The sequence below is a fragment of the Watersipora subatra genome, chromosome 3 (assembly GCF_963576615.1).
Source record: "Watersipora subatra chromosome 3, tzWatSuba1.1, whole genome shotgun sequence".
In the NCBI taxonomy this organism is placed as follows: domain Eukaryota; kingdom Metazoa; phylum Bryozoa; class Gymnolaemata; order Cheilostomatida; family Watersiporidae; genus Watersipora; species Watersipora subatra.
Window position 1 is genome coordinate 44,862,534 of NC_088710.1, and position 27,843 is coordinate 44,890,376.

The following is a 27,843-nucleotide window of genomic DNA, read 5'->3' on the forward strand; positions in this document are numbered from 1 at the left end:
TTACATCGAGCCACTCAATGAATCAGCTAGTCGCTGTGATGGAGGAAGAGCAGATGGTGCTGTCATATCTTGTGGCAGCACAACTGGAGGCAGATCTCCTTCTAAAGCACGCCTCCGAAGTTCCATCTCATTCTTTGTATCTCCTGTGATTTCACGAGATAACTTTATGCCAAAAATCATGCCTTTCTGATTTCAAATGCTATTGCCATTTGTTTATTATCATTTTTTAATATTGACATATTTGTTTTATTTTTGTATTCTAGACTCCAGCTTTAATCTCACAAGAGTTTTTTTACACGTAAAAGTTTTTCAAAACTCAGATTTTGTGATTATTCTTCATCGTATGAAAGTCAATCAATAAGTATTAAAACTTTGATCACAGCTTGTGTTCTCTCATACCTTGCAATTTAATACTGTAGACTTTTATAGATTGGAATTGTCATCACATACAAAAAATTCAAAATTTTAATGATTCAACTTTTTGATATCATTTATATTCAAAATGTATATAATAGATGTAGTTTTTTTCCATGGCAAAGATGCACATAGTATTACTGCCATTGCTGAAACTGTGCAATACTACTATATTACAATATTACAATATTACTATAGTACTGTCACAATAGTACGGAGGTCCTATGTGCTAGTTTCAAATCAGTTTCACCACTGCACACTTTAGCTTCAGTTTAGGGAGACTTAGCCTATCTCATGACTGACAATGCTGAAGAGGTTGATTTTAATTGTTTCAAGAATATTCTAGAATACCCTAAATAAAAGCGTCATTGGTTCTTGCATTGACTAGGCTCTTCTCTCATTTGAATTTTTTGTCTGCATCAAAGTGAAGGCAGAGCCAACGTTGTGGAACAGGGTACCAGCACAAACCGCACTAAACAAAGACCAGTGATTAACCTTAAATGAGAGCACAACTCCATTTCCCAGCATAGAAAAACATTTCAAGGTTTGATGCTTCAAGGTTTCAATGCTCTATCAGAGAATCAAATTCTCAAACTATGTTTCCAGATCAGACGTGTACATGGAATGTACAACCATTGCTGGTATGTACCCCATGTAAAATACTTTCTGCATATTTATAATTGGCTGATTGCTATGTATCATTACTAGGCACAGAGTTTATGGAAACTTGATGATGTTATAGCCTGTCATGTTGATAGCCTTAGGAATATATAACAGATCGGTATGTTTATGTATTCTACACATTCCCCACCCACCTTTGGCTTGCTGGTTTGAAATCAGATCAATGTTTTGAGCTGCGGCTGGTTCATAAAATACACTGTCAACAACATCCTTTCCTCCGCCTCCGCTACAGTGTAATACAATAAATATAACAAGTCTGTTGTCTGGATGTCAACCAGATAAAAAATAAAGAAATCAACAACAGCGTCAAGAACAGAAAGGAAGCTAGTATATCTTGTTACGAATTTCCTTTCCCATTTTTATCACAAAAAGAAAAAAGTATAAACCTCAAGGCAACTAGTAAGGCCTTAGTACAGCAATGAATGGTCTATGCATCAGATCGCTCATATACCGGTAAGTACAGTCAGACAACAACTTATGATCGCCTGAATGTAGAAATTCTTTAATGAGCAACATAACATTCTAACAAATATTCAATTGTACACCCAAAGTACTTTTCAACATATGATTATCAAAGGTTTTTAAAATATTGCAGTTTTGTAGTAGATAGTGAAGTGTGTCGTAAAAGTTAAAAAAAAAAGTGTAAAAAGAATTTTATTGATTGAAAATATGGACGATAAACTTGTGTCCTCTACACTGTACCTGTACAATAACTATAAGATCCTGTACAGATGTTAACCACCCACAGAAATTAATAACTTGTGTACTGCCTTTGTAATAATTTGTATACCTGTTAGCATCAGTCGCGACAGACATCTTAACATCAGAGTTTGGCTTGCCTGCGAAATATTTTACAAAGACACCAGTCTCCAGGATTTGTGCCACCGTGAACTTCTCCTAGAAAATATCATAGATCTTCATAACTCACCATAATAACCATACTTGTAACAGCAAACATAGCCTATAAGAGCATAATATAACATAAATATAATTATAGTATAATATAGTATTATATAACAAAATATAATTATAATATAATGAACATTATATAATGTATATATTATAAGACATTATAAAAATATAGTTATACATTACAATTAATGACTTTATATGTATATAAATATATTTGTATATATTTATATTTATATAAATATATAAAGCTAATGTCATACATTATATGACATTATATAAATGTAATGTCATATAATATGTTTCACTGTAATGTAATTTAACATAATATGATAAAATAAATACAATATGCTTTGTTATATCACATTAATAATATAATGTTTTACAATGTGATATAATTTTTATTATCTTATAATCTAATACACTGTAATATACCATAATATAATCCAGTTAATAAATGAGGTAAGTTCATGAAGTAACTTATAGCTAAGTGGTGAGATTCAGGACTCGCAAACAATCAAATGCCCTGTCACTCAAAGGTCAACCAATCAAAGGCCCTGTCTAGTTACTCATCCTGTTCATTCATCAACTGAGAAGGCAAGATGTGCAACAGGCTACCATAAACAAGCAAAAGCATATGTGTGTAGTTTGTGTGCTGAGATCTAGAATATGGCAACAAGGTGACAAAAAGCAGTATGCATGTTAATGGGAAATGATGCTATGTATCAGCTAACTAACTCTTTGCTATCTTCGCTATCTTTGCTAGCACTAGTAATATGAAATAATTAATCTCTTTCACATCTTTGTTCCAAAGCAAAGAGGATATACAAGTTACTTTTGGTTTGACTGTTGACAAAAATGGCCTTGTTCATAGACTGATAAGCAATCTTAAAAAACATATGCTGGTTTAAATACAGTCAACCATAAGGGTTCTTGGTATTTTAAATTTTTACATACATCTGAGTTTGTACCTAATGAACTTTAGTATGCTGCTCAGACCAAATTACCTGCAATCAGGTAAGAAATAGATAGGATTTGAAGAGTATTACTACATTTGTAAAGAAACATACAGTTGGTTAGGGCAGACATACCTTCCTCATAGCTATTCTGATCTTGTGGGGCACGTCAGGTATAGCTACGGACAGCACAAACTTGAGCAGGAACACTGCATGCTGCAAACATAAGTAATATGGGTTGGTTTAGCCTCCAGCTACAAGTAATTCTTTTTGCAGGTCTCAGAGGCTCTTTATGTACACCCAAACTGTTGCAAGGTTGTTTAGAAAAACTTTTGAAAAAAGTTTTTTTTTGGGTTTGTCTTTTCTATGTTATAAAATTTAGAATGAGTTAAGTTTAGTTTTGTAATGCTAAGACACGAGCATCTGCTGGTGTTATTGTTCATATGGTAGAGATGGTACTTTCAATTTCCACCATTTTATCAGAGACTGCTGACTTTTATGGCTATCAGAACTTCTGATTTTATCGGAAATTGCTGACTACAAAGAAGTCAGCAATTTAGTAACACAAAATTAAAAAATATATATTAATAAACTTATAAATATAATATATTATTTATTAGTATGTTTATTGATAAATCTATTTGGTCATTGTGTATGTGCTTGTGCTGTGGGTATTAATCAGCAAAAACGCTTTGCGTTTTCACATTTTTTGGCCGTTTTTGTTCAAACTTTACACACATACATGTGTGCTCCATGCCTTCAGTCAGGCCACCAAAAATATTTGGTTTTAAAATTCCATCAGATTCCTGAGAACCAATTACATGTACCCTCATTAAGGACAATTACATGTACCCTCATTAAGGACAATTACATGTACCCTCATTAAGGACAATTACATGTACCCTCATTAAGGACAATTACATGTACCCTCATTAAGGACAATTACATGTACCCTCATTAAGGACAATTACATGTACCCTCATTAAGGACAATTACATGTACCCTCATTAAGGACAATTACATGTACCCTCATTAAGGACAATTACATGTACCCTCATTAAGGACAATTACATGTACCCTCATTAAGGACAATTACATGTACCCTCATTAAGGACAATTACATGTACCCTCATTAAGGACAATTACATGTACCCTCATTAAGGACAATTACATGTACCCTCATTAAGGACAATTACATGTACCCTCATTAAGGACAATTACATGTACCCTCATTAAGGACAATTACATGTACCCTCATTAAGGACAATTACATGTACACGTATTAAGGACAATTACATGTACCCTCATTAAGGACAATTACATGTACACGTATTAAGGACAATTACATGTACCCTCATTAAGGACAATTACATGTACCCTCATTAAGGACAATTACATGTACCCTCATTAAGGACAATTACATGTACCCTCATTAAGGACAATTACATGTACCCTCATTAAGGACAATTACATGTACCCTCATTAAGGACAATTACATGTACCCTCATTAAGGACAATTACATGTACCCTCATTAAGGACAATTACATGTACCCTCATTAAGGACAATTACATGTACCCTCATTAAGGACAATTACATGTACCCTCATTAAGGACAATTACATGTACCCTCATTAAGGACAATTACATGTACCCTCATTAAGGACAATTACATGTACCCTCATTAAGGACAATTACATGTACCCTCATTAAGGACAATTACATGTACCCTCATTAAGGACAATTACATGTACCCTCATTAAGGACAATTACATGTACCCTCATTAAGGACAATTACATGTACCCTCATTAAGGACAATTACATGTACCCTCATTAAGGACAATTACATGTACCCTCATTAAGGACAATTACATGTACCCTCATTAAGGACAATTACATGTACCCTCATTAAGGACAATTACATGTACCCTCATTAAGGACAATTACATGTACCCTCATTAAGGACAATTACATGTACCCTCATTAAGGACAATTACATGTACCCTCATTAAGGACAATTACATGTACCCTCATTAAGGACAATTACATGTACCCTCATTAAGGACAATTACATGTACCCTCATTAAGGACAATTACATGTACCCTCATTAAGGACAATTACATGTACCCTCATTAAGGACAATTACATGTACCCTCATTAAGGACAATTACATGTACCCTCATTAAGGACAATTACATGTACCCTCATTAAGGACAATTACATGTACCCTCATTAAGGACAATTACATGTACCCTCATTAAGGACAATTACATGTACCCTCATTAAGGACAATTACATGTACCCTCATTAAGGACAATTACATGTACCCTCATTAAGGACAATTACATGTACCCTCATTAAGGACAATTACATGTACACGTATTAAGGACAATTACATGTACCCTCATTAAGGACAATTACATGTACACGTATTAAGGACAATTACATGTACCCTCATTAAGGACAATTACATGTACCCTCATTAAGGACAATTACATGTACCCTCATTAAGGACAATTACATGTACCCTCATTAAGGACAATTACATGTACCCTCATTAAGGACAATTACATGTACCCTCATTAAGGACAATTACATGTACCCTCATTAAGGACAATTACATGTACCCTCATTAAGGACAATTACATGTACCCTCATTAAGGACAATTACATGTACCCTCATTAAGGACAATTACATGTACCCTCATTAAGGACAATTACATGTACCCTCATTAAGGACAATTACATGTACCCTCATTAAGGACAATTACATGTACCCTCATTAAGGACAATTACATGTACCCTCATTAAGGACAATTACATGTACCCTCATTAAGGACAATTACATGTACCCTCATTAAGGACAATTACATGTACCCTCATTAAGGACAATTACATGTACCCTCATTAAGGACAATTACATGTACCCTCATTAAGGACAATTACATGTACCCTCATTAAGGACAATTACATGTACCCTCATTAAGGACAATTACATGTACCCTCATTAAGGACAATTACATGTACCCTCATTAAGGACAATTACATGTACCCTCATTAAGGACAATTACATGTACCCTCATTAAGGACAATTACATGTACCCTCATTAAGGACAATTACATGTACCCTCATTAAGGACAATTACATGTACCCTCATTAAGGACAATTACATGTACCCTCATTAAGGACAATTACATGTACCCTCATTAAGGACAATTACATGTACCCTCATTAAGGACAATTACATGTACCCTCATTAAGGACAATTACATGTACCCTCATTAAGGACAATTACATGTACCCTCATTAAGGACAATTACATGTACCCTCATTAAGGACAATTACATGTACCCTCATTAAGGACAATTACATGTACCCTCATTAAGGACAATTACATGTACCCTCATTAAGGACAATTACATGTACCCTCATTAAGGACAATTACATGTACCCTCATTAAGGACAATTACATGTACCCTCATTAAGGACAATTACATGTACCCTCATTAAGGACAATTACATGTACCCTCATTAAGGACAATTACATGTACCCTCATTAAGGACAATTACATGTACCCTCATTAAGGACAATTACATGTACCCTCATTAAGGACAATTACATGTACCCTCATTAAGGACAATTACATGTACACGTATTAAGGACAATTACATGTACCCTCATTAAGGACAATTACATGTACACGTATTAAGGACAATTACATGTACCCTCATTAAGGACAATTACATGTACCCTCATTAAGGACAATTACATGTACCCTCATTAAGGACAATTACATGTACCCTCATTAAGGACAATTACATGTACCCTCATTAAGGACAATTACATGTACCCTCATTAAGGACAATTACATGTACACGTATTAAGGACAATTACCCTCAATCATTGTGTTCATGCATTGTTGTCATCTGTGCAGTGCAGCAATTTGCGTTAAGAGAATACACATGTAATGTAAGCTATCTGGTTGAAAAGAACAAAAATCCTGGGCTAGTTTCATTCAAATTTCAATACCTGGAGTATGAAATTTAGTCGCAAAGTGTAATTTTTGCACGATGTTTTTAAGATAATGTGAATTTAAGATTTTGAATTAGCAAAGTTTGTTAATACGAGAAACAGGGCTGAATTTATTAGTTAATTGTAAAATAACATAAAACCAGCCTTACCTCAAACACTATAACAGCAAGGAGCTGGTCTCTAGTCGTTGGAAAAGTTCGTTTACCCCAATCAGATGTGAAGGCTATCAGGAATCCATTAGTTATAACTGCGGCTATGTTGAGGAATTCTAGAATATTCTGCCACATTCCTAAATAATTAAACATCATGTTAACAGAAAAATCTCTAGCTAAGCACTACAACATGGAGCATAGCAATATATTCATTATACCTCATTTGAGAATAGGTATGTACAATGTACATGTACTGATTAAATCATTCATCCCATCAGGTCTTACAGCTAACTTACATGTATGTCTAGAAGGTAAATGTGAGCTAATCTACAATGATTTATATGTAAGTCTTTCAGTAGTCGCACAAGTACCACTTACATGTTCTTACAATCACACAGAGAGAAGATTTTTTTTAACATGCAAGGTAAGAATACTGCAAACGCAAATGACTCTATACTCAAAGTAATTTTTAATACTCAATGTTGAAAGCTTTTTTAAAAGTTGCAGTTTTTAAGCGATGGTAAAAAGGCTGATATAAACAAAAAACATTAAAAAGTACAAACATAAAATACTACATTTGTTTGAACTTTATCTGGTGTAAGTCAGAGTAGGTTACTTTATGTATCTGTCACCACGCGTATGTACAAACCTACTCGTTAGCGAGCGTACAATTCTGCTTTAAATAACTTTAAAGTAAAGTGACAATAAGAACCTTTTTTTAATGATAACAAATTTATTAAATTAATTATTACTTATAATTTGATTGCTTACGTCGAGCTGTTACATATCTTTATATAACGCGTTTGCTTTAATGCTACGCAAACTTACAGTAAATGTTATAAAGTGATCATATATTTTAGGGTGTAGAAAATTTAAATGATTTAAAATGTATGCTTTTTGAAGTATTCTTACAACAGGTAGCAGAATTAATATAGGAAGCTAAATTTCAAATGAGCTAATTTTGTATATATACATATAGATTTAATTGTAGGGTTGAAAACAAACTTACACAAGATTTTAGTAGATTTGATCAGAAAGTATCAGTATTTTCTATCATTTGCGATTGTTTTTGAGGTTTGAGGGGATCTGACTGCCAGAATATTTTAAGATTAAAATCGACAAAACTTGATCACGGCAAAAGTGCCCAGATCAAACAAAAGTGTGATTATGACATCTATAGTTACAAAGAGATCGACAGAATAGAGACCAGTAATGTTTCAACTTAAACGAAATAAGCGATATCAACTATAGCAAACAGTGATGTCATTTCGCACATATTCTTATTTTGAGTATTTTAGGTGTAATCAAGTTTATCAATTTTATTCTTCAAACATTCTGGCAGTTAGATCATTTTAAACATCAAAAACAATTGCAAATGATAGAAAAATACCGATAATTTCTGATAAAATCAACTGAAATTTTGTGTAATTTAACTGTCCTGCAGCAGCTAGCCACTGTTGTACAGTAGTTGATTTAGAGATGCCTTTTGAGTGGGCTCTAACAAGTATGTGATATAATAGCTGGTTACATGAGCCACTTGTAGGGAGTTGGTTTCGTGCTCAAGCATATTCATTATTGTTAATTTAAAATAAAGTATACCGCGTTTAACCAATGACTCATCCCTGAAGATTTTGATTACATGCAATCAGCAATACACTGATAATAACATTAATGAATGAAAAAAGTGTAACAATAAAAATAAGGAAAAGTATTTTATTACTGGCAGTTGACTTGTTACCGCTCATTGTAACTCAACACAGAATCATTTTAAGTTCAGTTTGCAGAGTTGTGAGATTTACTGCTAACATGTGAGTCTTGAAAAGAACTACTTAAAATAGGAAATCATTCATATGATTGTTTGGGAAAAGATTTTGTGCGAAGCCCAATACTTTGATAGAAACACGAGCTTCATACATGAAGGTATAAACTGTCTATTGCAGCTTGTGGATTTCTAATCACAACTAGTACGAATTAACCCTTGCTCTCCTAATGATTTGTATATAAGTATAAAAATATTGATAGAGAAGCTTTACCAATATTCTGGGCTATTGTAGCCACAGGTCTCCGATTCATCCATAGAAGTCGTTTTGAGTCAACCACCCGGTCCAGAGTGTTGAATAGTATGACTATGATTGGACCAAGAGGCATGGCAGGAGCAAATAACTACAATTATATTGTTAAGTATCTAAGCAGATTTGTCTTCCCTATTATTCCATCTACATGTACATGTAGCTTCACTCATTTTATTATTCACCATTTGTCAAAGAAAGACTGCTACCATAAAGCCTCTAATTGAATGTCATGACGCTCTATTTGTCAACCCTTCCTTTTTAATGGTCAAATAGTAGGAGAGTTCAAATAGAGGCTGGCCTTGTATTTTTCAAGTAGCTCATCAAATTTTAGGGAGATTTTACACTCGAAGAGAATGTTGCCTATATTCTGCACTTTTCTTCGAGTGGAGCAAAGTTAACTGCTTTGGAGGCAATAAATCTGCTAACTCATCAAGGATCTCTAAATAAATATTCATTGGGACAACAAGTGAATTAATTGTTATTGATGTAAAGTATGATTCATTATTAATACGATTCTTGTGGACACTTTTCTACTGATCACTTGCTATTATGGGTTCATAAAGATCAAAGAAAGTGCAAGTGGCGGTCAAATGGAAGTGGCGTTCAATTAAAGGGTAGGGCTCTGTTTTTCAACCCTTCTCCCATAGTGGCTGTCAAATAAAGGTGTCGTTCAAATATAGGTAGCGTTCAATTAAAGGTTTTACAGTATATAGACTCAAATATGGTCTATAATCATATTCTCACGCAGCGGAATGCTTATAGACACACACAATGAGCACATGTAATGACAAATATTATCTCTGTGTAAGTTTCACCTTACAGGGCAACTGATCAAAAATCTATCAGTAATTATGCTATCACTCAATAAGCAATCAATAATCAAAGTTTTTAATGCAGATAACTTAATTCAAATAAGCTTGAAATATGACTTACACACAATTTATAGTAAATTGAAAATAATATGCATTGCATCAAAAATATGAACTTTGTTTGCAAATAAAGTTTGCAAATAATATCTAAATATTTCTAATATTGTGTACTAATTTTAAGTGGTTCATAATCTTATCTATAATCTGATGTCCCATGCTGCCAAGAATGTATACAACTTTAAAAAACCCATGCACAAAAAATAAAACTCCAATCTACCACTACTAGCCCAATCAAACCGTTAGAACACACATCTATTGTCATCTACACATACAGTTGAACCCAATCTTATAAAACTTGACTTACCACTAGGAAGCCATATTGTATAGTTTTTTCTGTGTATTCGTTGAGTGTGAAGTTTTTAAGCGGTGGCTTCTTCATTTCCTTCTCTAAAAACTCTGTTTTAGGATCCTGCTTTGTAGCTGTCTCTTTAGGATCAACAGATGTTTTCTTCTTCTGCCAGACAGTTTTCAACTTTTTAACAGCCCACCTACATACACAGCAGGTAAAATAAGTAGCCGCATAAAACTTGGAACGTATACAAAATAGCTATATAATATATAAATACATTACTTGGTAGTTTCATGCTGCATTAGCACAGTTCCCCCTTTTTTGAAAATTCATTGATACGTTTATAAATAAAACTTACAATATGCAAGCCGTGATACTCTGGCATATAGATTGGAGGATATTTTTTATGGGAATTGGAAAATATACGAGTATGTGCCAAAAAGGCTAATTGAAAGCTTATCGCTTTTTTGAATGTCTAAAAATATGGTACCATAATGTTTAAATTGTAATTTCTTTAAATTTTACCGCAACATTTAAAAAATTAAATAAATTGTTTTGATCTGGCTTAGTTACATAAATCTTGTATCTAGTGATATTTTAAAATCAGAAAATAAAAAAGCAAATTATGTCTATTTAGCCTAATAATAATATTTCAAGTCTGTTAAAGTTTATCTCATCTAACATCTAAAACTTAGTATTTACTTTTTAACATGAAACTTATTTATAAAAAAAGGTGATTTGAGCATATCATGTTGTGCAGCTTTAGTATATGTGCGAGATTTTAGGATTCTGTTTGTATAACCTAATTAGTACTATGAATAAATTAAAAATTAAAAACTACAACGTATGTTTGAAAAATTTGAGAGATCTCACTTTTGCAATAATTTTGAAAACTTATTAAAAGCTCTAGATAGAAATGCTAAATAGATTTAAATTTATTTTACATGTCTATCAGCCTGCTGACTACCAAATTCATCTACTGTACTGCATATAAACCATCATAGTCACGTGCGATTGTTAAGAATTTAACACAAAAATAATGCTTCAAAATAGGTAGACAATAAGATATAGGGCCTACACTTGAAGAAAACGCAGATTTTATATCAGATTACAACAAATTGTACGAACTAGATTTACCATTGTTTTCTGATTGACTTTTGTAACACTTCATTGTTTTAGTATGTAAATAAGTTTGAAACAATGTTCTAAAACAGCTACAGACAAAGAAAGCAGGTTGTTTTTAGCAAAAGGCAACAAATTCTATTTTGTGAAAGTAAAACAACTCACGGCAAGATAATATCCTTGAATATCCTGGGCAGAGGTTTAATAATGAGGAGAGTTAGCACTTGGAAGCCTAGATCGGGCATGCAGGAACCAGCACAGTAGTCACTGAAAGTCTCTCCGAGGCCAAACAACCCTCCCTCAATGTTGATGAGAGTTTCCTATCATATATATTTTTTATTAGTTGACACAGCACAAAATAATTTAACATTTCATATCAATAAACCCAGGTTGTTAAGCTAATTCAGTCAACAGCAGTACCTTTGTATGTTGACCTATCAGTGTTATGAGGAGCAAGGTCAATGAGCCCATAAGTGTACTCACATCGCGAAAGAAAGCTATATAGTAGAGAGAGCTGTATGAGTTGGCAAACTGGAAGGCAAATAATTTGATGATGAGAGCATTTCTATAGGCTGAGGCTGTTCGATGATTCTCCCAGTCTGTGAGCTTAACAGCAACGACTTCATAAAACTATAACAACCATTCACATTATCAACTTGTGTTACAGGCAGGTAATGCATAGATATTCTTTGTTACTAGTAACTAATATCAACTGCATGTGGTTAACAATCTGTGAGTGCGATGGAAAAAGATAACCACATCTCGCCCTAATCCAGCCCTAATCCAGCCCTAATCCAGCCTAATCCAGCCCTAATCCAGCCCTAATCCAGCCTAGAGTATAAGCTGTGAGATTTAAAGATGTGATCACATCAAATTCTAGTAAATTTTATTAAAAATAGATATTTTTCTACCATTTTAAATTTTTTCGTTGTTTATTATTGTTCATTCTTTGTTATTTTAGGTAAACATTTTTTAGATATTTTAACAGATATTTTTTATCATGTAAAACTTTGTCCGCTGTTTTAGGTGATCTGATGGCCAAGATGTTTCAAAAATAAAAATGACAAAACTTGATCACAGTTAAAATGCTAAAGAAAAGAAGTGTCCAGACATTTCCAAAAATGACTAATGATATCATTTTGGCGCTTGTTTTTTTCTTCAGAGCGTTTTAACCATTATCAAGCTTTGTCAATTCTAGTCTTGAAACAACTTGGCACTCAGATCACCTAAAACAACAAGCTAAAAATGCTTGTTGTCAAATGCTAAAAAATTATTTATACTTTCTTCTAAAATCTACTAGAATTTGATGTGAACACATCTTTGTACGTCAGCAGTCAATGAAAGTCAGCAGTCGATGAAAGATTTATCATCATGGCATCCAAGTTCTAAGAAAAACTTTCTATAAACGGATAAGGTTGATTTCTTTGATTCAAGGCAAAATTGAACATTGGGATGCAGGTCTAGAGACACCAGATTAACTATCTTGTCATACTTACTTATTTTAACTATATTATATTGTTAGTATATACAAACATGTGTGAAAAGAAACATGTCTATTTATTTGGTTAAGTGACCAAGAATGTTTAAATTAAACCAGCTCCAAAAATTCAATATGTTGTTCAGCTGATCAACTAAAAACACAATAACAAAACGTTGAAAAAGTTGTCTCAATTTTTTAAAGTTAAAACTAAACACACTCGATACAGCATCAGATAAGTTTGCTCTTTCAAATAAGCATCCGATTTTATTTTAAACTCTACTGAGTAGACAGAATAACAATTCAATGTTTGTGCTTGTCTATAAATCATGCTTATGCAATGTGGTCATGATTTTGCTGCCCTTGAAATGAGAATATAACATTACCTTGCCCAAAAGTAAGATGGCGATAGCGTTAAGAAGGGACGAACAAACTGTTGTCACCATAAAGCAGCTAGCCGCTCCAATCCTAGTGCAATAATCCACTTTGAGGAAGACTCGATAGAGAATCACCGATATCATAATAGAGAATACCACGGCCAACTGTAAAACACAAAACATCATCTTTCAATACCTCTCACACAGATAGTTATGTATTTATGTATATGCTATTTTGTTGATACATGAGCTACAGCCTGTCTTCCATGTATTTATAACGAACACCCAAATACTTAGAGAGGTTGTGTCATTTACTGATTATGTAACAAGGAATTAATAGAGTAATACAAATCAGTCAAATCGAACTTCACAACTATTATCTCTTAACAAGTTATTATTTTGCTAAACTTCAGTACAGACTTTATATAGAAGTCTGTAGGATGTTAGTTCAACTCATTCACTTTCTTTTTTGCTTTCAAATGTCTCTGTTCTTGTAGGATTGAACTGATCATAACACTATTGAGCTCACAACATCGATTATTACAAACTATTTCAAATGAATGGCCAATCATAGCAAACTATTTCAAATGAATGGCCAATCATAGCAAACTATTTCAAATAAATGGCCAATCACTCTTTTAGCAAGCTTTAAAGATTTTCACCTAAGCTCCTTAGCTTCATCAATCAGTGAAATCTCAAACCTGCTGTGAGATGATAAAACTTTTCCATCACCATTTGTATTTTGTATTTTTATTATCTTCAAATTCATCTAAACAACGAAATATATTAGTCAAGCATTACCGTTTTGTTTATTCTAAAAATCTTACCATGAATATGAATGTAACCAAGGAGACTGCAAACTTCATCAGCTTGTACTTGAAAGGGTAGAACAATATTTTCTCTTTTGTTACCGGATCATTTCTCCAGTCTGTGCCTGATGACAGATAACAAATTGTATGACTGATTAAAAGCATAAGTCTGATAGAGAACATAACTCAGATAAAAAGCATAACTCTGATAGAGAACATAACTTTAATAGAGAACATAACTCTAATAGAGAACATAACTTTAATAGAGAGCATAACTTTAATAGAGAGTATAACTCTGATAGAGAGTATAACACTGATAGAGTGTATAACACTGATAGAGTGTATAACACTGATAAAGAGTATAACACTGATAGAGAAAATAACTGTGGTAAAGAGTATAACTCTGATAGCGAGCATAATAATGATAGAGAACATAACTCTGATAGAAAGCACAACAATGATAGAGAACATAACTGTGGTAAAGAGTATAACTCTGATAGCGAGCATAACTCTGATAGAGAACATAACTCTGATAGAGAGCACAACAATGATAGAGAACATAACTGTGGTAAAGAGTATAACTCTGATAGTGAGCATAACTCTGATAGAGAGCACAACACTGATATAGAGCGTAATTCTGATAGAGAGCCCAACTCTTATAGAGTCATTAGAGTGTATAACTCATACAGAGTTATTAATTTACTCAAGGTTTTATTGAGATGAAAAATTATTCATAACAATTAAAATACAAAAAAGCACTGCAGCATCTAGTTCTTAAAGAACGCTTGTACATGGGGGTAAGCAACAATTATGCAAACCTTTTATTGCTTACCAAAATGTTCTGGCCGGTCTGGTTCAACATTTTCAAATTCATTTACATCCCACTCATACGCGAGCACCGCATTCTTTCTCTTCCAGAGCTCGAGGAAGATGGTGCTCCAGATACACATACCCAGCGCATAGACAGGTGAAGCGTTGTTATCAAATGCCTCCTTTACATTAGCCAGAGCTTCTTGCAATGCATCCACCACACTACAATGTCATCGATACACATGTCGGATGCTTTATATCGGTGCTTTCCGACTAGGGGTGCCACACCCAAGGGGTGCGAGCTGTTGTTCACATAGTTGCAGAAATTAATCAAAAGGTGAAAAAAATGTACTTGTCATCGGAAAAAATCTGAGTTAAAAATTTTTAATAACAAAAATCTCAACTAAGATTTGCAAAAAATCTGAGTTGAAATTTTTTTATAATTAGTGACAATCTATCAACGAGTCTTACAATGTATATACTATATACTGAATTTTTGTGTTATGTGAAAACCTTAGACTTTTCTCAGAATAACCTTTGAATAACATATTGCTTTTATCTATGCCGAATATGTCTGTTTTTCATTAATTTTGTTTTGAATCTTTTTGGTTTGGCAAGAAACAAAAAGAAAAGCACCGCTTTGTGTAGAAGCCATTCACATGGAGAAAAAGCTTTTGAAAGCAAGTATCATGTATTTTCTAGCTTTGTATTACTAATACTAGCTTATCGATATTTTTCTTTTTACTGTTATAACTAAATTATAATCAACAAGTTGTTTTCCTACACAAATAAATCCAAAAAATGTTTTTAGGTGCTAATATGCCAAAATATGAAATATTTAATTATATATGGGCTTTTTTGCTATATTGGATATGAATATAACTCTACTTGTTAGAATAGCGTTTATAACTTACTTTTCGAGTGTACCAAGTGTTGTTTCGTTCTGTGAGGCCACCACAACAGCGTCAATAGTAGTATTTATACAAGCGTGGGATATGCTGAAAATATTTGGTAATCTTAATGACATACATGTATATCAAGCTGTGTTGTCTATTCTAACTAAAAACAAAACCCCAGTTTTTATGAAGTTACGTTTCTAAAATGTGTTCTGTTTTCATCGATATTTGTACATAGTTCAATAGATGGCATTAAAAAAGCACTTTGGTTTGAAGAGTTGAATATATGTGTGTACAATTTTTTCATAAATGTTTATATACATATACATACATGTAGACTTACCATTGTACTGTCAGTGTTATATACTAAAATTAAAAAACTTTATGTCTCCTTTTGAAGCCTTTGCTCCTTAACTTACATAAAATAATCACCAATATTATATTGGTGATTGTTTTATGTTTTATATTAGTGACTGGTTTTCACAAAACCTTCTGCCACTATAATAGTGGCAGAAGGTTTTGTTTTCTATAAAAACATGTAAAGTTTACTCCAAGCTCGTATCATTTTCACATCAGAAAACAATAAAACAAAGATTGGTTTTTCTGCAAAATAATAAAATGCTAATAAAATTAAGAATGTAATACACAGATACGCAGATACACGAATACACAGATATGCAGATACACGAATACACAAATACGCATATACACGAATACACAGATACGCAGATACACAGATACATGAATACGCAGATACACAGATACACGAATACACAGATACGCAGATACATGAATATGCCGATACACGAATACAAGATACGCAGATACACGAATACACAGATATGCAGATACACGAATACACAGATACGCAGATACACAAATACACAGATACGCAGATACACAAATACACGAATACACAGATACGCAGATACACGAATACACAGATACATGAATACGCAGATACACAGATACACGAATACACAGATACGCAGATACACGAATACACAGATATGCAGATACATGAATACACAAATACACAGATACACAGATACACAGATACACAGATACGCAGATACACGAATACACAGATATGCAGATACATGAATACACAGATACACAAATATGCAGATACACGAATACACAGATATGCAGATACACGAATACACAGATACGCGAATACACAGATACATGATTACACAGATACACGAATACACAAATACACGAATATGCAGATACACGAATATGCAGATGCGCAGATACACGAATACACAGATATGCAGATACACGAATACACAGATATGCAGATACACGAATACACAAATATGCAGATACACGAATACACAGATACGCAGATACATGAATATGCAGATACATGAATACACAGATACACGAATACACAGATACACGAATACACAGATACACGAATATGCAGATACACGATTATGCAGATACACGAATATGCAGATACGCAGATACACGAATACACAGATGCGCAGATACACAGATACACGAATACACAGATACGCAGATACACGAATACACAGATACATGAATACGCAGATACACAGATACACGAATACACAGATACGCAGATACACGAATACACAGATATGCAGATACACGAATACACAGATACACAGATACACAAATATGCAGATACACAAATATGCAGATACACGAATACACAGATACGCAGATACACGAATACACAGAAACACGAATATGCAGATACACGAATACGCAGATACACGAATACGCAGATACACGAATACGCAGATACACGAATATGCAGATACACAAATACACAGATACATGAATACACAGATACACAGATACGCAGATACACGAATACACAGATACACGAATACGCAGATACACAAACTGCACTATTCCTGCCACGAGCAGAACCTGTTTTGTTTGTTAAACTACCAAAGTATTCCAGAGTAAACAGAAATTTATCTGGTTTCTCAGCATCAGCAGGCTTATGGCTGGTGCTTGTGATATGTACTCAGTAATATTGTCCAATCTTGAATTACAAGGTAAATCCTTTTTAAATGTTCTTTGTTTGTCAAAATAATCATATAATTGAAACGTTTTCATAAAAATTTAAATCATAATTTGTTAAATTTAAAGCTTAAAAGATAAAAAAAACTTTAGAGAATGATACATAGCATTAAAATATCTGCAATTATACAACGATTTGTAAAAACTAAGGTAAAAATTCAGTTATATGTGAAAACTAAACGAATAAAGTGATAATAATCGATAAAAAGATACTTTATTATTATTTTACTATAGAAATAACAGAATAACAAAGAAAAAATAACGGAAATGTATGCTTAACTATGGGCAGGCTCAGGAATAGAGAGGATGACAAAAAATGAGACATAAGTTACTCTTACTTGAGTTACTTCAAGTGAGTAGAATATAAATTAGTTTGGCTGATATGTATATATATTGTAATACGTTTATACTTTTTATGGTAAACTCAAAATTTTATGATCCTCTAGATCTTCTCTTCCAAAGCTGTAATGCATTTAATAACTTTGGTCACTTTATATTGAAAGTTACCTAAATACTAGAGACAACTCTGGATATTAAGTCAACTATTTCATGAAAATTTAAGTAATGAGTCTCGAAACTGCTATGCTAAGATTATTTTAAGTCGAGGTTTGACTGTAGAGTTGAATATGAAAGTTTTGATAATCAGGAGAGGATAAATAATAAAAATTTTAACTTTCTGGATAATTATTCCAACTTTTGAACTTTACTTTTGCAAGCATACCATTGATAGCACCAAGTTTTGTGCTAAAAAAGTATGTACGTAGCAAAATCAACAAAAGCATCACTTAACTGTGTTTAACTTTTTAAACTGAGATACTATAAAAATCGGGAAGTGTTGCAATGCGAAGGTCATCAGAAATCTATGACATCAATGAGAAATCAAGGTGGGTCAATATTATTTTAGCCTATCTTCAGCTCTTTCCACATACTAGCTCTTGAAAATTATAGGATTTTTTAAAAGATCCTATTAGATTTTAGTAGATTCTTTTAGTACATTCTAGCAACTTTAAATGAGATAGGAGCCTCAACTTACCTGCAGTACATTCCGTAAGTAAACACAAGTAATCCTACAATCATAGGTATCATGAGGGTGGTTATGAACAGCCCAGCCCATGCAAAGTAAAGGGCGATCTCCTCTCCAAAGTAGTTTCTGATTTTCCAGAGAGGCTGGAATTTGTGGACATATGGCCAGGTGATATTCAGCACATGCCTCGGGTCTCCATACGTGTCAAAGATCTGTAACACAGGCTAATAGTTACATCTGATTGAGCAATCTCTCGATGACGGAGTATGACGTCTGCTGAGCTTACTGCAAGCAGAGACTGCGGGTGTGTTTTTTAGAGCATTGGCTATGGGATCTTGGCTGGATGTGTCTGAGTCCAGTGGCACGGGAACCTCGACTACTGGAGACATGTCCGGTTGCAGAGAGTAATTTAAGGTTGGATATCATTCCTGTCACCACCAGAGGCCTTTTTTAGGAATTTAACCCCAACCTGTTGATCGCAAGACAGAAGTTCTAGTGCACTAAGCCATGTCTGTTCTTACATATAATGTGAGGGTTACTACATCCTATGTTATGCAAACTATATTCATGCAAAAAGTGATGTGGTAATGTAGATAAACACGAGATAAATGTCACCTTTTTGTTTGTTATTTCTAAAGAAATGGTAACCGAGAATCCCAATAATGTGCACATCCTATAATATATGAGAGGCCGGCTGTATAAATGTTAATCTATAGACATGTAAGAGTTTGTACTGGCTTTGGCTGACTGTTATCACAATTAAAGACTCGTGTACCAATCGTGTAGTCCAGCGCACCACACTTTCACCAATCACATCATAAAATCTTTGAGCAAGCCTAATCCCAAATTTGCTCGTTTCCACATTTGCGTTACAGGTTTCAAAATCTTATGTAAACTATGCCCAGAATATTTGTATTCATCTTTCTACACATGAGAAACATTATTTTCTATTTCATGAACTATTCTATGAAATCTATTCCATGAGCTTATAAAATTTCTGTTACAATCTTCAATTCACTATCCAGACTCCTCCGTAAGCTTTTTTAACTTTTAAAACACGTTTGTTCAACTCTCTCAATAATTCCTGATTCGTGTCTTGTCATTTTTTTTTGTTTTTTTTTGCCAAGTAATAGAAAACATCATTTTGTTGATCACCAATGCCAATAAAAAGTTATATATATATTAATCAGTCTTGAATTAGCCTAGTCTATGATGACTGTGAAAAGCTCTAAGTTCGAATCCTGAGCACCGCAATTCGGTTTTACAGTCGAACACTTTTATTACTTACAGTAACTTGCAAACTAAAAACCTAGCGTGTACCATTTCAAATCTTTGTAGCCAAAGTTAGAAAAGAATGCGTATTTATTAAATGATTTTTCTTATACTTACTATTATTGTCATGTTTTCATAAACATCACACCAGTTACTAATAAAGCACATTAATGAGAGCAGATAACGTTGGCACTCAAATCTATCGCAAGAAGCTAGGAGCTTGTTATTTTATGTCTATAGAACGATAAAAAGCAAATAATGATGATGTCAGTTTAGTGATATAGGATCTCAGATCATGGATTAGGAACTCAGATTAGGATCTCAAATAGTGATTGATGCTGGACTTTTTAGCTTATTGACATGGAGCTCAGGCTATTTCAGGAAGGAGGAAGCCAAAGCTGAAGTAGTAGCACTTATTAAACATTGTGATCGGACAACCAAAATCGAATTATGTCATATATTATTGAACAGTTTCAAGCCAAGAAGCTTTCACCATGAACAGAAAATGCCTAATTGTCAACGTGTGATCTGCAAAACCGTCTGTTTGCTAATTGATACTGATGGTTGAAAGATTCCCAATATCTCAGAAGTTATTGCTGCTACTCAAGATGTTGCAGGAGCATTTCTTAACCACTTATTTAGACATGAAATCATGGCACTAAAGTAAGGTCATCAGAACATGTGGAGTAACAGCCTCAACAGCGTTGTTGGTTTTTATTATTTCTTTGTCGAATTTACATTTAATTCGGATTAATAAAAAATGTGGTAATTTGAGGGTGCTTATTTTAATATCCTTATTACTATCTTATTGGGAAGGTTATGAAATTATTTTAGGCCAAACTACCTTCAAATATCCTCTAAAAACTTTGCCAATCAAGGATTATAAGACTAAAGTCCAAGCCTATGTAAAAAAGTAAAAAATCTGACAGCGTATTAAGAAAATGTGAGTTGTTTTAATAACGCAAATGTGATAAGTGCAACCTGTATTGTATATTCTGGTTAGCTAAAAACTGGTTCATACTATATTGAGTATGTTGGTGTAAATCCCACAATACTTTGGTGATCATGTACACTATCACAAACCCATTCGCATTCACATCAACGAATAGTCCACGACAGCGTTATCATTACATGAGGCAGTTGCTGTAACAATGAAATACTACTCCCACAGCAACTATCATGAAGTAGAATGTAGATTAAGCCATGACAGCCAATCACCATCATTGAAGTGGTCGATACTCGATGCAAGATCGAAAAGATTGCGCAGACTATCGTGAATGCTTGACGATACATCGAGAAAGTTTGACAGATGCGATGTTTCCTGAGATATCAACATCACCTCAATGCTGCCATCGGTCTACGGTAAAAATAGTTGACGAATAATCGCCGAGAGGACAACTCCGACATACATCGTGAACAAGCCTTAAAGTTGGTTTAAAAATAAACTTTGATCCTCGGAACTTTTATAAAATAGCCCTAAATCATGTCCTAGTTTCTTTATGTAATTGTAGCATCACCTCTCTTTCCTAATGTATTGCTCTCACCTCTCTGTCTATTTCACTTTCCTCTTCCAGATTTGTAGAATATTTCTGTGACTCTTTGTAGTTGTCTTCTGACTCATCATGTAAAATGAAGGAATCTGTGTAGATCCCCTTCATCAGTAGGTATGGCAGGCCTACAAACATACATCTGCCATTTACAGTTGTCTTCTCTTTATTCTGTCAGATGCAAATTAACTTAGTTTTAGAGAGGTATAATATGTATTCATAGTTTCACACTGACCTTTCTTTGAGAGAACACTATTTTTTGGGTCATCATCTTCATTACTATGGTCATAATAGAATTGTGGCACTTTGCTCAACTTTCTGCAAAATATATAAGAGATACAGAAGCATTTTATAAGTTTTTAACAAAATTTATGACATGAGAACTAGTTTGTATTCATATGTTTGTCATATGTATAGAGAGGTTGCTATGTAGATGCAAATTAGGTGAATAATAAATATACTAGATTTGTTAATCTTTAAAAAACCCTCGCATTAACTCAATCGTAGTACCAACTCGCTCTATAAACTACCACAATAGGTTATGGTAAGCCAACTACTATATATTGCTATATAAAATAAAGTTCATATCTATATTTATCATATAATAAGAGTATAATGAGTATATAATGAGTATATGCTCCCTCACTCCGGTTTGGTTGAGCACACTGTGAGAGGTGCGGCACTATTAGCTTTCGTGCGTAGCTCATTACTTTTATGATTTGAGCACTGTGGTGTCAGCACATTGACTTTCTTAAAGTCTGTGAGGCAACTTAGTTGTTTCATGGTAAGAAGTCAACTCTCATTGCCAATGGGATTTGTCTCCCTTGCTTGCCCTGAGCTGCACTGATGAGGCTTCAATAGCCGAAACAGTACTGTCTGTAGCATGAGTATAACGTATAATAAAAACTATAAATTATGTCAAGTAAATGTATATTATTTTATTTGTCAGGATTTTAAATTTCAGTTTCAATTTTGCTAATATTTTATTAAACCTAATCTCATTGTATAATTTTAAAGCAGTAAATCAGGATCTGTTTTTTGAAAAACTTTGCTTGTCGTTGTGTGGATTGCATAGACTTCCAGACTCTAAGTTAACAAAACTCAACGAATAAATGCGATATCTAAAATTAGTGTGAAGAAAAAATAAACATTATCAACCTCAATATATTAGAAACTAAAAGCATATTTCACTTTTTAAAAACCTGAAAAATAGCTAAAGATGTTTTTGTACCTCATATCCAAGTTCTTGAGAATATGCTCGGTGAGAAGACTTCTGAGGGAAGATCGGAAGAAGAGATCTTTGTGTTCACTGTTCTTGAACAAGTGCAGTTTCTGCTGCGTAAAGGGTGCAGACACATAGTCAACTAAAATATTCAATAATTCCAGTTCATACATTGTTCTGGCGAAATTGAGGATATAATGTAGCATCTGGAGAAGTAAGTTCGCTCTTAATAAAACTACGGTCGCAACATTCTTTTGTTAAAATTTCTTAGCACAACGCAAGACTGGAGAAATTATTTGAGTTGTAGTAATCTCAGTGTTGCACTGAATTTTTCTAGGGAAAGTAGAGTCAAGAAAAATGTTTCGCGGCAAACCATCAATTTTTTTATTTCACATTTTAAAAAGACTAAAAACGTAATTACTACTATTTAAACTTGTTAAAACTTTTCCATACTGTAGGAAAAAGTGTACTGATCACCTTCATTTCTATTTTGTGGAATTTGGATCAATATTTTCGAAAGTATGGTAAAAGATTAGCCCATGTCCGAAATAACCAACTTAACAAAAATTAATTGCATCCCAGATAAAAAATTATGTAAGGAAAGAGTTAAAGTATGTATGACATGAGAAAACTGTTAGCAACTATGGTTAATAATCAAACTGCTAATAACCAACTTTGTTACAAAAATGTAACAAAGTTGAGCCAAGTCTTTATCAATGATCAACTGAAGGATCTGTCTGTTCTTCTCTTAATTTGTTAATTCCAGTTTATTCTAAACCGAATACTTGTCAACATGCCCTCAACCTCAAGACAGACTAGTTGATCAGACCTTAAGCTCAACTTAGTAATTTATCAGTGGTTACACCGTACAAAAACAAACCTTCATTGTCTGTTTCAAATGTTTTGTCAATCCATTTAGTGAATATATTCTCTTCATCGTCATCTTCAATCCACATCTATAATAATAATAACAAGAAAATATAACAGTGTTTTTATCTTATGCATAGTACACAGCTAACACAACTGCTGTGAAATTTCAACTTACGATCATCTCTACTTACGAATTTTTCAACATCTAACATAAAATTTGAGAGAGGTTTGTTTTGGCATGTAAACTACAGTTCTACTAAAGATGCCCAAAATTGCTCAAAACATTAAAGTTTTATAAATAACAGTATATAAATTGAATAATAGTCAAAAAGTAACAAAAAGTGCATGAAGTAAGTTAATTTAAACCCTATCTAGAGTAAGTTAGGGTAAGTTAGTTTATGTTATGTGTTTTCATCACTCACTCTATCATTGAACCAAAGAATTGTTAATGCTACACTTCTATTTGCATGTCTATGAAACAAAAAACAAAACTTTTTGTTTAATTAGCTACTACTTTATATATTTACTTTATGCATATGAATTAATTTTTGGCATGAAGCTTTATAGAGCATTTGTTGTAGAGCTATATGTAGTTACTTCAATAATATATTGCTGTTCTGTTTGGTTAAAAAAATCGAACAACATTCTTTGTAGAAATATAGAAACCTATAGAAATATTCACTATGACAGTTTCTACACCTGAAAAAATATCAGAATGGATTGACTTTCTTCATCGAGGTTTGACTGAAAGCACCCCTATGTAAAGTATTTACACTTTTCAGAGGCATCTCAAGTTTGACACTTTCAGCTTCCTTGCAGAGGCGCTCAAAAGAGCAGCGCATCTTGCAGTAGTCAAACTGTCCGATGACTCCATGCTCAAGGAGAAAGCCCTCTTTCTCTAGCAGTTGCTCAAACTTTTCTCGCTCCTCAGAATTGGCTTTCTGTAAAATAATAAAACAATACTCAGCTGTCTAGAGGAGGTGACTTTAGTCTCCCAGAGTACCTACCTGAATGATATCGGGCTATGTTTCAACAGGAATGGTATTAGCTTGTTCTTCAGAGGCAAACATCTAACCAGACGGGCTATTGGTTTATTTACCAAGATTTCATATCTAAAGGAATATGCTATTGGGTGTTTGTCTAAATAGAAAGGTTTTGGTGAATACCTCTCACACAGCAACTTTAAACGTAAAATTAAAAAGACTTGCACAAAACTATATATTTGAAAATAATAAATTAGGATTTAATTAATTTTATTGGCTTCCTAGCAGTAAGCTTGTTGATGTCTGGGGTTTCGTTCATTCTCAATGAGATAGCCTGAGAACGTGTAGGTGTTTAAGGAGCTGGTTCTCTAGTTAGCTTGCTCTCTAGTTTGGTTTTGGTTAGTCTACTATCTCACCATCATGCTATAGAGATGACCTACTAACTGCTATTACCTCTTTAGGGTCATCCGGGTCCTTTGGAAGCTTGTGTAGAATAACATAGTCAACTTTCTCTCTCTTCAACGCTAGCTTGAGCTCTGGAGGTAACTCTACAGCGAGTACTAGCAGGTGTCAGTGTTTACTAGCTGAATAACTGACACTTGTCATACACACGTTACTATTCTAATGTTTCTTTCTACTAGATGGACATTATATTTACTGTTCTATCGGTTCACAAAACAGCTTGTAGGTAATTATATCTTCCAGGAATTCCACTATTTGCACTAGTATTACATAGACTTGGTCAACTGTGTCTAGTAGTATCTGAATCAATTTTAAGTCACCACGTCAACCAAGCTGTGTACTTGTTCTACACATTGTTCAAGCAGTACCTCCCTGATTACAGAGTCCCCGTGGTGCTATGGATAGATCTGAACTATTCTTAGCCTATTAGCTGTGCATGTGAACTGACTCTTAACGGAAACTTAACAAAAGCTGTACTAGTCATAAAACTATAAGTACTAGTATCCTTGCAGTCTAAGGTGACACGCAAGATCATCAGGTGTAATAACTAATTGCACAATTATTCCAAAATGTGGGAAGGGGGTCTATAGGTGCTGTAGGTGGAGTGTTGATCTAGAAAGCCAAAGGTCATGAGTTTGAATCTCATTGAAGGCAATACTTTTTAACCTCTAAACTTGTATTTAGACAGATGAGTAGGTGGACACGACTCTTACTATAGTAAATATTCTTATAAACAGATACATGTAACTGAAAGAACGCATCCAGAAAAAAATGCATTCAGCCTGTGTTTGTACGTATGTATCTTTCAGCGCTTACAACTTCATATACTCTGCTGTATTAGAATATTATACAAAAGCATCATCTTTGGTCATAATCAACTGGTATCACAAGTCATTCATACCGGTACTAGAGAAGTACAACAATTATAAGCAGTAATAATGACTAGCAAGCTTTAAATTACCTTTTGGTTCAGTTTTTGCCATGTATGTGATTGACTGACATAGAAGTCTGGGTCGAAATAATCTTCGGACTCCGCTCAGTACAAATAGGACTGCGGGAATGAAGCCAATCAATTCAGACTTCTGCTTTAATCCTTTAAGAAAATAATTAGGCTCGATGAGTACAGAGCAAACAAGCTTATGAATAACAAAACTAGAGGCCTACATAGAACATGGCTTTTGAAGCGAACAAATTTCAAATGATTTTCAAAAAAATTGTAATAAAAAATGCCTTCCCTCCTGGTTTTGTCTGCCAGTTGTACAGCAGAACTGTAAGGGCTGCAAGAACTGAGCTTTACTATACAGCATAATACACATACATATGAATTGGATAAATAGTTCAGTTGTTCAAGTATTCGCATGGTGTCTATGGGGTTCTGAGTTTAATTCCCATACACTGCACTTTTCTAGTGGTGCTCAACGAGATCTTTTTTATGTAATATCTATAACCATCATGATGAGTAGCCATATCCGGCTCACAACTTTACTTAGTCAAACATAGTCTACACTTCTTGTAGCTGAACAGGACAAGCCAGTGACAAATAGACTACATGACTAAAAGAAGTGGGGCTACACAAAGAGGATATGACAACTTTGGTACGTAGGATATACATATGTATATACATATATGAGAAAATTTGTGAAGTCTTTGATTGCCCACCTTTCCTTCCCTTGTTCATTTCAAAAGAGGTGTTAATCTTATTTACTACCAAGTTTATTCAATGCTGCTTGACTTGCTAAACAACTACTGTAGTTTTTACAGCTATTTTATAGTGTTTGTAGTAAAAACTCTTACCACCAAAATTGTCTCTTAATCAGTTCGACAACTGTAGAAGGAATTCCACAGATTCTACTTCTTCCCACTGTAAACTTTACACACCGACCTGAGGCAAGTAGTACCACTATCCCTGCTCAGCTGTTCGTCGTTCTTGAACTCTCACAACATTTACGCAGGTAAATAGAAACGCTATTGACATAATCAATACTAACAATAGAGGTGACCAGAGTACGATGGAGGGGCAAAAAAGGTTATACACTCTTCTTTACATTCATGAACAAAAGCTCTGTAACGTGAAATCATTATTGTAAGAAACCGTATAGAATGGCTTATTAGCGCTTGCGTATTTACATGAAATGCAGGCATATCAATTAAAGAGTGTTTGAGTTGTTTAAATCTTTAAAACAATGAGCAAGCCCCATTGATAACTGCTTGTATAATAAATTGCTGCACAGAATAGTAAGAAACTCTCCGTAAAAGGTATTCTGATGCTGCCACAAATCAACAAGGGCGAAGGCAGCAAACCAATTTGGCAGCAAAGAGCACACGCTTTGTTTCTAAAAATTTAGACTTATCATTTAGTAATTGAATTGTTTCGTGTTTGAATAATGATATAATACAACAGTCACGGCGCTGTACTTTATGGAATTCTTATCTGTACTGATATGGAAATCATCTCAAAAAATTTAAATATCT

The 27,843-nt window shown here is 33.8% G+C and overlaps 1 protein-coding gene across 1 annotated transcript; it reads right to left on the reverse strand.

The window, feature by feature from the left end:
• LOC137390640 (anoctamin-7-like) lies at positions 1–27,049 on the reverse strand. Its single transcript, XM_068076967.1, has 21 exons — positions 27,031–27,049; positions 25,363–25,457; positions 24,700–24,867; positions 23,937–24,012; positions 23,066–23,198; positions 22,070–22,152; positions 21,832–21,962; positions 19,025–19,227; positions 15,946–16,029; positions 15,054–15,253; positions 14,240–14,346; positions 13,422–13,577; positions 12,042–12,188; positions 11,724–11,878; positions 10,452–10,635; positions 9,180–9,309; positions 7,144–7,283; positions 3,096–3,176; positions 1,886–1,992; positions 1,230–1,321; positions 1–143 (listed from the first exon to the last, which is right to left on the reverse strand). Exons 1-21 carry the CDS (start codon positions 27,047–27,049, stop codon positions 1–3), a joined length of 2,634 nt encoding a protein of 877 aa, XP_067933068.1.
• Positions 27,050–27,843: the final 794 nt, after the last annotated feature.

Excerpts from the sequence above, each read along its gene's own strand:
- LOC137390640 (XM_068076967.1), bottom strand. Across the intron at positions 23,199-23,936 it reads ATTTGAAACAGACAATGAAG|TTGACTATGTGTCTGCACCC; the intron begins GTTTGTTTTTGT and ends TGAATATTTTAG. Across the intron at positions 11,879-12,041 it reads ATATAGCTTTCTTTCGCGAT|GAAACTCTCATCAACATTGA; the intron begins GTGAGTACACTT and ends TATATATGATAG.